This window comes from Primulina eburnea, chromosome 9, assembly GCF_022965805.1.
Source record: "Primulina eburnea isolate SZY01 chromosome 9, ASM2296580v1, whole genome shotgun sequence".
In the NCBI taxonomy this organism is placed as follows: Eukaryota; Viridiplantae; Streptophyta; class Magnoliopsida; order Lamiales; family Gesneriaceae; genus Primulina; species Primulina eburnea.
In genome coordinates, this window is record NC_133109.1 from 28,450,418 (window position 1) to 28,465,100 (window position 14,683).

Consider the following 14,683-nt stretch of genomic DNA (forward strand, 5'->3'; position numbering starts at 1 on the left):
ACCTGGTATTTATAGGAGAATACCTGGGTCTTTGATGGACTTGTTTTCCACTTGGGCTAGGGATGAGCCCAAGATAATGGGGCCTTTGATGGGCCTGTCTTCCATGGGGTATCAATTATAAAATTATCTTTATCATAAAATTAATATGGTAGTATTTTATTTATTAAAATATTTTTAATATGCTTTAGCTTTTTTTATTAAACTTTTTATGCAATTTTTTAAAAATCTAATTAATAATTATACATTTTTTTTAATATGGTAGTATTTTATTTATTAAAACATTTTTAATATGCTTTAGCTTTTTTTACTAAACTTTATACAATTTTTTAAAAATCTATTAATAATTATACATTAAAAATAAATATATGTTTGATTTTTTTTTTTATCTATATATACATGTATATCTGTATTTATTTCAAATAATGGATACCTAATCTGAAATGATTTGATATGAAAGATAATAGAACAAAGGTTTACATTGCCGACTCCATTTAATGGTCGAAAGAAAGACTGTACGTTAAGCAGAAACAATTGTACTCCCTCCACTTGCTGGTGGCATATCACTTCCCCTTCCACATTGGGTGCAAGTTGTTTCTCGATTCACTACCACAGTTCCCAAACTTCAGATCTTCAAGAATTCGTGTGTTTGATGAAATCTTGAAGCTCTGTTTGAACTCTGTAAAACCAGTCTTGATGGGTCACTTGAATCTCCATTCTTCCAAGACGCGTTCTTCGCGACAATGGCGTCTGCTGGATATAGTAACCGCCACTTTTTTCGCGGCGGTTCTGCTCTTCTTCATTCTTGTATTCACCCCATTGGGAGATTCCTTAGCGGCGTCTGGGCGTCGGACGCTGCTCCGGTCATCTGGGTCTGATCCGCGCCATCGCGGGAGGCTGGTGGAGCTCGTGGAGTCGGGTCGGAACACGGCACCGATCGATGCCTGTCCTTCGGAGATGGTTGATCACATGCCTTGTGAGGATCCGCGGATCAATAGTCAGCTGAGTCGGGATATGAATTATTACAGGGAAAGGCATTGCCCTCCATTTGAGGAGACACCGCTGTGTTTGATCCCGCCGCCTCATGGGTATCGGGTGCCAGTTCAGTGGCCGGAGAGTTTGCACAAGGTTAAAGCTTTTTTGTGAATATATGGCTTGGCTTCTAGTTGATTTCATTGATTATGCTGAAGAGTTAGTGTGGTTGTCTGGTGTTGATTTTTTAGCTTTTTTACTAAACTTTATGCAATCGAAAAAGATGAAAATAAAAATGCTGATGAGCCACGTGATGTTGCATATTTCTTGGCATCTAGCTGGTTCGATGAATTGCTAAAGTTTTTAGAATTTCCGGTGCACTTTTTTTAGCTGTAAAGCTGAAAGGTGGGTTAATAAATGGTTGTATTCTGCGTCAACTGCTATAAGGTTTCATTAGCTTGTTTACTGTGTGAGAAAATAGGAAATGAGTCGGTACAATCGGAGTTCGAGTTCTTGAATTTTCTTTAACATGGACTTGTGTCTTGAGCTTTCTTAACCGGTTGAAGGTTGTGGATCTGATAAAGTGGTGTTGAATTTGGTCTTAGTACAAGTTTGATGAACTCGGGCACAAGTTAAAAGTTCAATCTTGCCATTGTATTATGGTTTTGTGAATTTCGGATCTTATGATTGTATCTGTGAGTTAGTTCTGGTAGATTGATTGGCATGGTTCTGTAGTTGATCTTAATTTGGCTTCTTTTCATATGGTATTTTTTTATTGTCTCAATGTTATGTATGGGTAGTTCTTTCTGATTCTCTTCCCCATTAGATATTGTTGCCTTGGACTCTTTTATATGAACTGTAATGAACTATTAGACAATATAGTCAATAATAACATCACTGCTCTTGTCGCTTTTACAGAATCGATAAAGTGACAAATGTTTATTCTAAGGTCTCGAATTAGACCAATTAAATTTTGTCTGCTAGATTTATCCGATGTTATTCCTTTTTTTGTTGTGTTCTTTTTGTTTGTAGAATTTTGGTCTTCTGGAAAAAATTCGAGTTTGATCCACTATTAGATTTAGTGTATATGTAACAGTTTGCTGAATGTGTATTCCAGAGGCAGTTGAGCTTTATTATTTCTAGCTTAAGATAGTTTCAAATCCAAAGGAGGTAAGTTAACTATTTGGTCTAAAAATTGAAGGCATCACCTTGGTAGTTATTCCTATTGTGGTTGTGGGGGGGGGGGGGACTGAAAAAAGGAGACTCAATGCAGAAGGTTAATTGGTGGAAGATTTTTTTTTTTTGTTTTATGAACCAGTGTTTACATTTTATTTATAAGATGCTTACTAGAGTTTGATCGGGATTTTAGATGGATCACATAAGCTCAAATGGTATGATCATATAAGCTTCTTACAAAGTTGGGAGACCTAGTCTTAATTTTAGTGAATAAATTGCTTTGAATTGTCCATATTAGCGTCTAAGTATTGACTAAATAGCATCTAAGTATTGACTAAATATTACCTTGTAACTTGTAATGGGTGATTTAATTCAACCAATTTTATAGCATATTTATAATGAACAGACCTCGTAAGCGCCAAAGACACTTCAAAAGTTCCACAGATAACATATCTTCTGTAGCGAAGCAGAGCACCCTTTAAGTACCTTCAATAAGATCCTTTATGAACGCGGTTCGACATTTCATATTTTACACAAAACAATTGAAGGTTTGAATTTGGCCTGTATACTGATATCTGTTTATATACAGATATGGCATGATAATATGCCTTACGATAAAATAGCGGAAAGGAAAGGCCACCAGGGATGGATGAAAAAGGAAGGTCCACATTTCATTTTCCCTGGAGGTGGCACAATGTTCCCAGATGGAGCAGTACAATATATCGAGAAACTTAAGCAGTATATCCCTATTGCTGGTGGAGTTCTGAGAACCGCCCTTGATATGGGATGCGGGGTAATAAACTGTCATCTTTTCATATTGTTACTGATTATTGTTGTCTTTTTTAAATATCTTGATGGTCATTATATTTGCAGGTTGCTAGTTTTGGTGGATATATGCTTGCCGAAGAGATTTTAACTCTTTCTTTTGCTCCAAGGGATTCACACAAAGCACAGATACAATTTGCTTTGGAAAGAGGAGTACCAGCTTTTGTTGCAATGCTTGGCACTAGTAGACTCCCTTTTCCTGCTTTCTCTTTTGATTTGGTGCACTGTTCTCGGTGCTTGATCCCTTTCACTGCATACAGTGAGTCCTTGTCATCTTAGAAGTTTATGATATCATTTATTGAAATTTTGTAACCTATCTCCTCTTTTTAACGCAGAAAACTTGTTACTTTTCAGATGCCACGTATTTTCTTGAAGTTGATCGGTTACTTCGCCCAGGAGGCTTCCTAGTCATCTCTGGCCCCCCTGTACAGTGGCAAAAACAAGACAAAGAATGGAATGATCTGCAGGCTGTGGCCAGATCATTGTGTTATGAGATCATTGTTGTGGATGGAAACACAGCAATCTGGAAAAAGACTAATGGGGATTCATGTACTCTAAATCAGAATGAATTTGGACTTCATTTTTGTGAAGAATCTGTTGATCCAAATTTTGCATGGTAATGCACATGATGCAGTCTTAATGTTCCGTGTTTTTTTATTGTGTGACTGACAGGTGATCCTGAACTTCATAATTTTGCAAATGACACATTCATTTCTGTGACGTGGTTTGTTTTAGCTTTCGACAGTTATATTTTGTGGACTGAAGTAAATGAATGTGCAGGTCTTTCAAGTTGAAAAAATGTGTGAGTCGGATAACATCTGCCAAGGGAAATTTTGCTATTGGGATGATTCCAAAATGGCCCGATAGATTGACAAAGGCTCCTTCACGGGCTAGTGTCATGAAGAATGGAATGGATGTGTTTGAAGCTGATAATCGAAGATGGGTAAGAAGGGTTGCTTATTACAAGAATTCGCTAAATTTGAAACTAGGAACTCCGTCTATACGAAATGTCATGGACATGAATGCATTCTTTGGAGGTTTTGCTGCAGCAATAACATCTGATCCTGTTTGGGTGATGAATGTCGTCCCTGCTCGCAAGCCTTCGACTCTTGATGTCATTTATGATCGTGGACTTATTGGAGTTTACCACGATTGGTGAGTAGAATCAACTCTATGTTGTATCCATTTTTCTGTGGCGTTGTTTAGGCTTGTGAAAGAGAGTCAGGTAGATGAATCAGGAGTAAATTCATTCAATGCAATAGTTGAGATGCACTATATGCATGTTTTAAGTGTTAGCTATTCTGATTGTTGAATTGAATCTTGCTTGTGGCTGATGATGCATGCAGGTGTGAGCCTTTTTCCACTTATCCTCGGTCTTACGATCTAATTCATGTAGCTGCTATAGAATCTCTTATAAAGGATCCTAGTTCTGGAAAGAGCAGGTATGTTATTATTTTTGCACTTTTTTCAACTTAACTATTTGTTGGCTCTTTACCACCCTAGGAAAATTTCAAGTGCATTTTCTGCTTCTGGGTGATACTTGGCTATCCCTGTTGCACCGGCACAGACAGGGACACAGATAAGACGCAACATGGATGTGACTGACACAAATTTTTTGAAGTTTTTAAACATGACACAACGTAGGCACATCCATACAAAATACACACAACACACACACACACACACACACATATTTCTTATGAATGAAAAATATTAAAGTTTTGTTAAGATGTGCACCGTTTAATGTATATTAGTCTACTAATTCTACTTTATTTTAAATTTAGGCACATAACTAAACAAGACTTTTCGACTGCATATGCGTGCATGTAATTAATGCTCGAAAAAACTTAAAAAATTTAGTAATTATAAATGCTGTCAAGTTTCAAATAAAATTGAACAAAGTAGACCATGATAGTTGTCGGTATTGATCTTCCTTGTTCATTCTTATACAATTTAATCGAAGAACTCATGAGAAAAAAGTTAAAAGGCTAAATGACTTTTAACTATGTAATGAAAACTAGTATTTATTTAGTTGTTATTAGTAATCAATTTTTTAATTTTAAAAGAATTGGATGCAGTGGTTTAGAATTGCATGAGTACAATCATTTATGTATTTCAGATTTAGTTAGGGACTGGAAATTTGTATGGTCGTGAGAATTGTGTGATGATGTCATAGAGCTGAAATTTTAAATAATCTTCTTGTAACGTTGTGGCGGATTACTTATCCGCGCCTATGGTGTTAGGTGTAACCTCAAAATATTATAATAAAATTAGTTTTTTTATCAAAAATTAAAAAATTAAAAAAAATAAGAAACACAAGAGAGATGTGATTATATGTCTTTCAAAATTTTGATATATTTCCGAAGAACTAAGAAAGTTCGAAAATAATTTGGTGTAATTGTAAGATCAACCGCTTTCTTGGTAATAGATGGTGGTAAAATGCAATCTCGAATCTATTGTGCAGTAATTTAAACATCATATTTTGATCGCTTTTCTTGCAAAGACAGTTATCATTTCCCAGTAATCTACCTTCGAAAAATTGTACTAAATTGCAAGCCAGGGAATCAAATATGTGATTTTGGCTTTGATACTTATCATAGGATGGAGCACTTATTATTTAATCAAACATCAGTCCAAGTCTTGCGTTTTGGTAGCTCTGCCAACATGGGCAATTATTGCTGCCCAACAGTGACCAAAATGTACCGGAGTCCGGATATATACCCATAAATGTGTTGATACATGTCTCCGTTTTTTTATTTTAATTTCCTAGACACTCCTAGTGGTATATCCAACATGCATGTCTCTGAGAGTCCTGTCCAACAGGATATTATGTGTTTTCTAAAGTGTGTACATTACAGTTGGCAATTCTTTCCCTTCGTCCCATTGTTTATTTGCCATTTTTAAGATTTCTGCGGCTAGCATAAGTATCGAGCCTCCTTCTCATTTTTCTTTTTATCTAATTAGCCCATACTTTGAGACAATTGCAGTTACATTTCTATGGCATTTACTATTCTCTCCTGGAAATGATTCTATGAGATCAATTTTCTATTTTGCGGTTTAAGATTTTTTTATGACATCGAGCATTAATCTCTTGCGTGATTGAGAGACAAATTTATAGATGCCCAACTTTTTAATGGAAATAATCACTCGACTTCGAACGGTTGCTCGGGAATAAGTCTCCATGACACAAACAAGCTATAATATAGCTAAAGCCTAAGAAGACTTGCTCGTAATTTGAGCCTTCACTTGTTTTTCTGTTTGTAAAAGTAGCAGAAGCATTATACCTCCATACAGAAATTTGATGTCATTCATTTGGACTTGTTTGTTCTTCCAATCGGGGATGTCTTCTTTTTGCACCAGCTTAATCATCTAGATTGAAATGCAGGTGTAACCTTGTGGATTTGATGGTAGAAATGGATCGAATGTTACGTCCTGAAGGCACGGTTGTCATTCGAGATTCACCAGAAGTGATTGATAAAGCAGCTCGCATCGCTCGTGCGATTAGATGGAAACCAACTATACACGAGAAAGAATCCGAATCACACGGAACAGAGAGAATTCTGGTAGCACACAAGAACTTGTGGAAGCTTCCTTCCTGATACTGTTAATGATATTGATGGTATGATTATCCTATATAAGCAAGTTCCTTGATGATTCATTTAAGTTCAATGGCAGTCCAAAGCATCAAGAAAACGTCCTCTGTTTTACTTTTTTGTCTCATTTATGTCATCAAAATGGTAGCTGTTATATAGGACAAAGACACTGTAAAAAGCCCTACATATTTATTTTTAATCTATATCGAAATAGCATCCTTATTTCTGACTCTTGAATATTCATACATCTTTTGATTGTGTCGATAATATATTTGATGTTAGCCTCCAAATTTAAGGGCCATAGGAATTTGTCGGAGGGAAGAATTGTCATATCCTATGATCTGAAATTTTAGTTGGTTTTATCGTTTCCAGAGGTGAAAAAAGTCAACATCCCATGACGCTGAGCCAGATTGCTGCATAAACCTTAAACGAGATCCATGTGTATGTTGAAAAATTAAATATGATAGGATAATCTAGTGATTATATAGGTTGTACTTATTCAGAAGATTTATATCACTATTATATAGGTTGTACTTATTCAGAAGAGTTATATCACTATTATTTAAATATATTTAATATCTTTAAGATATAGTTTGATGGAAATAATAAGATATTAGAATATTATTTCTTGTCATATCAAAAATTTGAGTCAAATTTTCTACATAATTATATTCACGATATATATATATATATATATATATATATATATATTATCGTCGCTAATTGTTTGCACAATATTTTGATATGCGGGTAAGTCATGTGTATTTTTGCGTAAAAACAATAAAAATCTAACTTCTAAATATCACAAAAATTATTGACACTAAATTTGACCGTTCGTTATAGTCTCCTGAACTAATACAACACCAAAACGAAAGAAATGACGATATAAAGTGATGAAATAAACTCCAAACATGATTGTGTACCAACAAATCAATAAGAAATCACAAAAATATAACAATATAGTGCTAGAGTATGTACGAGAATGCTAAAATATTACTGGAAAAGCATGAAAAAACTTGACTAAATGTATGAGAATTCTGCAGGGAGTTGCGTGGAGTTGTGCGAGAGATTGTTGTTTTCTTTCTGTGTTGGCCGATCCTTTTTCTTCCTATCAACTGTGCGATTCTTTCTTCCATTACCCCATTGTAATGCCCGAGAATTAATCATTGTTAATCAAGGATTATTGACGTATAATTTAACGTGATTACGAAAGGGTAAACGGAGACACGATATAAGATAATGTGCGGCCATTTATTTTGAATTTCAGAATGTGTTGCCGAAGCAACACTGCACCCGCGCCCTTGCATGTACCGCACCCGCGGTGCAAGTATTACCGCACCCGCGGTGCAGGACCGCACCCGCGGTCTTGACATGTACCGCACCCGCGGTCTTGACATGTACCGCACCCGCGGTGCAACGTGTGTTGCGAAAATTGTGACACCTCAGGACATGCATGCATTGATATATATAGTGCTGTAATTCCTTCGAAATTGATTCAGAATTGAGGAAAAGGTCCGAGGAGGAAGAAAGAAAATCCTGCTGTAATTCCTTCGAAATTGATTCAGAATTGAGGAAAAGGTCCGAGGAGGAAGAAAGAAAATCCTTACGCCTTTTGCGAGAAATATGCCCGTCCGATTTTGAATCTGACTTCGGTATCGAGTTCTTATCGACGTAGGCTACAACAAGAACAATTTTGACATGCTTTGAAATTATGATATTGTCAGAATTGAATGGAACTCGTATATGTTGTTCTTGACGTATTAGACATCGTAGAATCGAAGTCAGATTAAGAAACGGACTGATTATGGAATTGTTATGATTTTCGGAATAGTTTTGGATTCGACTTGATATCAGAATTGAATTGTTATCGAGTACAAGATGTTGGGATTGATATCTGACTGATATGGTAGCGCCGGATATATTGAGATTATGACATTATGTTATTGAAAAAGAATTTGATTGAATTCTGTTTATATCCAGTATTGATTTGAACGAGTATACTCTTTGGTATTGTCATTGCCAGATTGATATTGACAGGTTTTGAGTTCGAGACTTCGACAGAGTCAGAATATCAGAAAGAAATGTATAAATTAATGTTGAGTTGGGATTGCACAACTCGAGTGAGATTTGACTCGAGTCTCCCTAAATCACATACTTTCATTTATTGCATTGATATTTGCAATTGATGAGACTTATGATTGTAGTCTATTGATTTATAGCCACTGCATGTAATGACTGCTGATTCGCTAGTCATCGATTGATTTGCTTAGATACTGAATGCATGTATTGATTACTGAGTCGTTGAGTCATTGGCTGATTCGCCTAGTCACAGGCTGATTCGTCTGGTTATTGGCTGATTCGCCTAGTCACAGGCTGATTCGTCTGGTTATTGACCGATTCGTCTAAACTTAAGCTGATTCGCTTAATTACAGGCTGATTCGTCTGGTTATTGGCTGATTCGCCTAATTCTTGACTGATTCGTCAATTCTGCGGCTGATTCGCCCAGACACTGATATATGAATTATATCGATGCCGTTTAGGGATTGATTCATTCCTATCGACTGAGATTCGATATAATTACCTATATCCAGACATCGGGATCCCTAGGTTAGAGTTGAGTCGAATCGAGTCTGAGACGACGCGTCAGTGGAGTCGAGTCTGAGACGACGCGTCGGTTGAGTTGAGTCTGATACGACATGTTGATTTACATTGTTTATATCATTCATGATTATTGAATGCTTGATATTGATTTATGTTTCTGATTTGATACAGGTTAAGAATATTGCTTATATATGCTTTTGCATATGCTTTTATATGATTGCATGTATACATTGTTTATACTGGGATATTTATATCTCACCGGAGTTATCCGGCTGTTGTCTTGTTTTGTCTGTGTGCATGACAACAGGTGGGGCTGGATCAGGGTCAAGAAGAGGATGAGAGAAGATTAGATAGCGTGGAGATCCGGGCTTCGAAGCAACATAAGATTCAGCACTGATATGTAGTTGAACCTAGTCGAATTTTTGTAGATAACACAAGATTTGTATATTCATGTTTAATATGTAATTTGAATAAATTACATTACGTTTCCGCTTTGTATTTTAAAAAAAAATTAGACCCTGTTTTATAATTGATTAATTAGTCTCAATAATGATTAAGAACTTGATTAGCGTCCGAGTCCCCACACCCATGATCCATGTTCTTCCGTTATTCATCCTACGATATCTCTCTTTCAGCCCACGATCTTCTCTTCCTTTCAGCGCCTCGTGATCAGTTTAAATCGATAGAGATTGATCTGCTATACTTGATGGGAATGTATGATTTAATCTGGGCACCTATAATTAAAATTGGACCTCTATAATTAAATATTTTAGCCCAAACACTAATTTAACAACGGTTTTCCTTAAATTGAAGCTTCCATAATCGCCTACATTGTGCATCACAGTTGTAAGAGGGACGCTTTCTCGCTTATTTTTCTTTTGATATTGAACCGAGGAAAATAAATGGCATATTTGAAGTTCGAAGAATCTTATTCTACTTTCATAGTAAAATAAATAAATAAATATATTTCCATTCTTCTTCCCAATACTTCTCTTCCTCTTCAAATATTAACAATTTTCAACCCTTCCTAAAAAATATTATATGTCAAAAAATAATATTTCTAAATCTAAAATATTTGTTATCCTATAATTTCACATGATCCAATATCAGTAATAATAATTATATTTTTTTTATCAACTCATCAAATTACACACAAAAATTAACCAGGTCTGTTGGTCCAATCCGCGCTGCTCCACCACTTATATTAGATGGATTGGGTTGGTAAATTTCCAACCCGCTAAAAACCGACCGACATGTTTCACTTGCCTGTTTTGACATCTGTAAATATAAGATGCGAGCTTTATAATATGTTTTCAATACTATTGGATTATGTATGTCCTTTACATTTTTATGCCAATCCAACTCATATTCCAAATTTTGGATCCAAGAATTAGGTTTGTATGTATCTTACGGGGAAATGTTTTTAAGTTTTTCAGTGATGATCTCAAATCCATCGATTTCAAATTCTCATACTTGTTTAGATAGATGAATTTGGGGTGAATTCATCAAGTTACACAATTTCAATAGTAATTGAGGTGAATTTCAAATACATAATATCGGTGTTTTTTAAAAGTCATTGATCAAATCAATCAATCCAAGCGTAACCCTAAAACATCGTAGATAAAACCTAACTCATCTAAATTAAATTAAAATTCAGAAAATAACTCAATAATTTGACTTTTGCATGCCAAATGGTCCCATTCAATCTAATTCTCCAACACACACGAGCATAATAAATTTAATGTTCTATAGTTTTTCAGATAAGATTGAAATCGAGGCACTACATTTCAATCTGACCGCGGTTAATATCAAACCTTTTGAACTTGGTTGTTCGTATAATTTTGACAATAAAAACAAATGAATAAAATTATATTATCGAATATCCCGATATATTTACGTTCAAGAAAATTCGTAACGTAATAGCGAAAAATATTGATATAAATATATTTTTGTATATACATGCAACGCGTGTGCTCGAATAGCTCGTTGAGTACCAATATATATGGGTATAAATATAAATAACAAAATTTATAGTATGATACAAAATTTATAGTACGATATATTATAGAAAATTTATAAATGCATGTGCATGGCCCAGTAGAAATTTTGAGGCTGGGCCAAGTCCAGACATTAAAATCCGACGGCCCAAAATGGAGTCATCAAAAGTGAATTCAATCGATTCAGTTTCGCCGGAGGAAAATGGGAGCAGCGGACAAAGCCGAGCAGCCGCCGCCACCAGAAACGACCTCCGACGCCATCGACGCTTTGCTCGAGGTGCTCCTTTCCACCTCTACATATCTATTTCCACTGTTTTTTTTTTGTTCAGCTTAACGAGTAAAGTTCGCGTCAAAACGTTGAGTTTCTGATTGATTGATTGATTATTGGTTGTTTATGGTTCTGCGTTTTTTCTGTGATTAAGTGTCCTTGTGTGAAATGGATCAATGCTAGGATTTTCAATGCCGGAAAGAACCTATATTTCTATACTGTATTTTTTTTTTCAAAATTGTGAAGGGGTGCTTTATTTAAGAGTAGAAACCTCTTAAAAACTTGAAAGGTGTATTAGATTCTGCGGCAAACCTTTATTGATTTTTTTATTTATTAATTTTTCCGTTGATTGTTACTGGAATACGTGGCATAAATATTGTTGGGTTTATTGGCTTGCCACATATAGTGTTTCTAGTATTCTATAGGATTTTGAAAAAATCAGCAATCAAATAGATGCTTAAATTAAGCTCGGCAAATGACATCTTAGGACGGTGAGTTTTGTAAGCTATTTCATTGTTTACTCAATAGTTTCCCAAAAATCTTAAAATACTGCATTTGTGATTGGATCTCGATTTCCAAGTATTCACGCCATTTGCATGTTTAATGTTTTATTGTTCAAAGGTTGTTCTGAACAAACTAGTTTATTTGCATATTTTCGCAGGCTGCTAGATATGATGATATCGATGATCTCATGAGCATAGCATCCCAGGGTGTTTCTTTAAATTCTAAGGATTCGGAAGGCCGCACAGGTTATAATTTAGTATCCATTTTCATGTGTGTTCATGATTTTTGAATTATACACTGAATTGTACTAAAATCTTTCCATAGCTGAGGTATTGGTTTCACACTAAATACTAATTTTTTTTCAAGTTTATTTTTTGTCACAAAATTCTCTTTGACATGGTCTTCATCCTATTACCCTTCAATTTTTTTCGTGTCAGCTTATTGGTTGCAAATTTTTTTCTGTTTTGTTTTCTGCAACTTCCTTATTCTGCCTCCTGTTGGAATGTTCAGCATTGCATATGGCTTCAGCAAATGGGCATATAAACATTGTAGAGTATCTTATTCACAATGGAGTGGTGAGAGAGCCTTGACCTTGTTTTAATACTATTGATTACTCATCTCAACAGGCTTGATTGTTTGTTCTTCTGTTTGCTGCTCTTACTTTCTATGGTGGGATATTATTCCTTTCTTTTTAATATTTCCTTGTCGTCGTGTATGGTTAGGATTTGCTGTTTGCTCTTTAGACTAGAAGAAGTAAATTTGTGGTGAAATAACTGAAGGAACTGACGTAACTCTATGTCTAACCTGTATTTGGATATTTTTAGGTGATTCAATTAATTGTAGTGCACCTGGCAGTTTTGGTCTCGAATTGTGGATGTGGTCGATTGATCGATGATGAAAATTGAGGCTCGTTTTAGAAGAGAACCTCACGATCTTTTAGCACTAGACTTTTAAGAAAATTTCTGCTTGACTATTGCAATGACTTATAAATACATGAATTCTTCTCCCTATCGACTATGTAAAAAGATCAAGAATTCGAAAATAAATAAAACGCTGGCACACCGCAAGATCAGCTGGTGACATTGGTACACCGCAAGCTCAGCCGGTCTACATCTAAAACAAAATTAAAATCTAAGAACTTCGATAATCATAACAATATTAATCCAAAATAGTCTATATTACTTTAATAGAAGTCATGGAAGACAAGAACCGCTTGATGTACTTGATTATCTCAATTTAGATAATTGAAGGCGGTGTAGAAACCTGCCAAAAAAATAGCAGCATTTGGCTACAAACTGAGTTCAAAATTTTGGATCTGGCTACAAACTGAATTCAAAATTTTGAATCTAAAATTAATATTAAAGCAGACATTTACTCACCTTCGCGATTAGAACTCAAGAAACACAAGCATCGATTCTCTACAACCCCCAAATTCAGTGATATTCAATGACAAATGAGTTTAGAGGCTGTCCACCGAACAGATGATATTGTTCTCTGGCCAATTTAGTGACCACCTAAACTCTTGATGGGTGCTTCCCCGAAATTGATTATTCCCAATGAGTGAGGATGATGTGGGATGGTGAAGAGAAAATGTTCGTGGTTGGATACAATAATATATGAGTACAGAATGGTCTATGGAAGAGTTTTATGTGAGCAAGATTAGGTTGGCTACCTTTTGAATGTTTGCAATCTTTATTGTTGTTCAATCCAGTAATTATCTTTAGATTAATAATTTGAAGCTTTGAACCACAAATCTAATCAGTGATCATTTTTAAAGAGATTCATGGGTTTTACAATAATGGAGGCATTGAAAATCTGAATTAGAGAAACTTGAAGTGAAAATATTGTATGCTTTGGGCAATTTTGGGATGAAAATGACATGTATATTATAAGTATGTGCATATGTTCTTTTCTCCACCTGCATTATGTATTGATTCTGGCTGTGACAAATAAAAAGAAAAATGAGTTGCCTTTTGTTTGAAATCCAGGATATTAACGCTTGTAACATGGAGAAAAACACCCCTCTTCATTGGGCTTGTCTCAATGGCCGCATTGAGGTAATATCTGCAGCACATTATACATTTCATGCCCGCGATGACCTTGAAAATTGTGTCGAGAGTAGGGTGTACCTGGTGTAATTTGAAGTGGGAATCACATTTATCCATTTGCTCTCTCTGTTTCAAATCACTTGCTTTCATGTCTCAATTCCGTAATCTGTCCTTGTAGGTTGTCAAACTTTTGATTCTAGCGGGAGCGGATATCTCATTTCTGAACAAGTGAGTGATCTCCTAGGTGCCTCTTGTGTTTTAGTTTCTTATAATGATAGGACAGTTTGCATGTTTCTGAAATCTGTTATGCGTTGGACGATAATCAGACACGAGAGAACTCCCATGGATGAGGCAGTCGGTAGGGGGAAGATGGATGTTATAGATGCCATGAATGAAGCGGTCGCCCAGGTTGAACTTACAGGAACCAGAGTTTCATAATTTAGAGTTTTGTGTGATGGATCTAAAGGATAAATAATGTGTTGCATTCAAGATTTTCGACAAGCAAAATTGATTCTATAGTTGTAATTATGTTTTTCATATCATATACTTGTTGGTTTAATTTTAGCGTACGTCAATTTCGAGGCGAATTGATGTGATTCATAAAAATAGTACTTTTGTATGAGTCGGGATGATAGAATATATGTCTCATAAAATTGATCATGAACGTCATGCATCTTTTTCTGAATAAATTAATTATAAATT

General features: G+C 35.4%; 2 protein-coding genes across 5 annotated transcripts; both read left to right on the forward strand.

Annotated features, from left to right (window-relative positions):
- The first annotated feature begins 480 nt into the window (after window positions 1-480).
- On the forward strand, window positions 481-6,785 carry LOC140841451 (probable pectin methyltransferase QUA3). Of its 4 annotated transcripts, none has more exons than XM_073208901.1 (7): window positions 481-1,125; window positions 2,735-2,938; window positions 3,019-3,154; window positions 3,325-3,586; window positions 3,751-4,125; window positions 4,317-4,412; window positions 6,356-6,785. In XM_073208901.1, exons 1-7 carry the CDS (start codon window positions 694-696, stop codon window positions 6,567-6,569), a joined length of 1,719 nt encoding a protein of 572 aa, XP_073065002.1. In that variant the 5' UTR covers window positions 481-693; the 3' UTR covers window positions 6,570-6,785. The 4 variants fall into 4 exon arrangements, with proteins under 4 accessions (XP_073065002.1, XP_073065003.1, XP_073065001.1 ...); XM_073208900.1 differs by having other exon boundaries at window positions 482-1,125; window positions 3,019-3,229; XM_073208903.1 differs by having other exon boundaries at window positions 482-1,125; window positions 3,019-3,229; window positions 6,331-6,453.
- Window positions 6,786-11,246: 4,461 nt separating this feature from the next.
- LOC140841453 (uncharacterized) lies at window positions 11,247-14,651 on the forward strand. Its single transcript, XM_073208905.1, has 6 exons — window positions 11,247-11,438; window positions 12,091-12,178; window positions 12,444-12,508; window positions 13,922-13,990; window positions 14,160-14,209; window positions 14,308-14,651. The coding sequence occupies exons 1-6, from the start codon at window positions 11,364-11,366 to the stop codon at window positions 14,417-14,419; spliced, it is 459 nt and encodes a 152-aa protein (XP_073065006.1). The 5' UTR covers window positions 11,247-11,363; the 3' UTR covers window positions 14,420-14,651.
- The last annotated feature ends 32 nt before the right edge of the window (window positions 14,652-14,683 follow it).

Excerpts from the sequence above, each read along its gene's own strand:
- LOC140841451 (XM_073208900.1), top strand. The coding sequence starts at position 694 with ATGGGTCACTTGAATCTCCATTCTTCCAAGACGCGTTCTTCGCGACAA. Across the intron at positions 3,587-3,750 it reads GTTGATCCAAATTTTGCATG|GTCTTTCAAGTTGAAAAAAT; the intron begins GTAATGCACATG and ends ATGAATGTGCAG. Across the intron at positions 4,126-4,316 it reads ATTGGAGTTTACCACGATTG|GTGTGAGCCTTTTTCCACTT; the intron begins GTGAGTAGAATC and ends TGATGCATGCAG.
- LOC140841453 (XM_073208905.1), top strand. The coding sequence starts at position 11,364 with ATGGGAGCAGCGGACAAAGCCGAGCAGCCGCCGCCACCAGAAACGACC. Across the intron at positions 11,439-12,090 it reads CCATCGACGCTTTGCTCGAG|GCTGCTAGATATGATGATAT; the intron begins GTGCTCCTTTCC and ends ATATTTTCGCAG. Across the intron at positions 14,210-14,307 it reads GATATCTCATTTCTGAACAA|ACACGAGAGAACTCCCATGG; the intron begins GTGAGTGATCTC and ends GACGATAATCAG.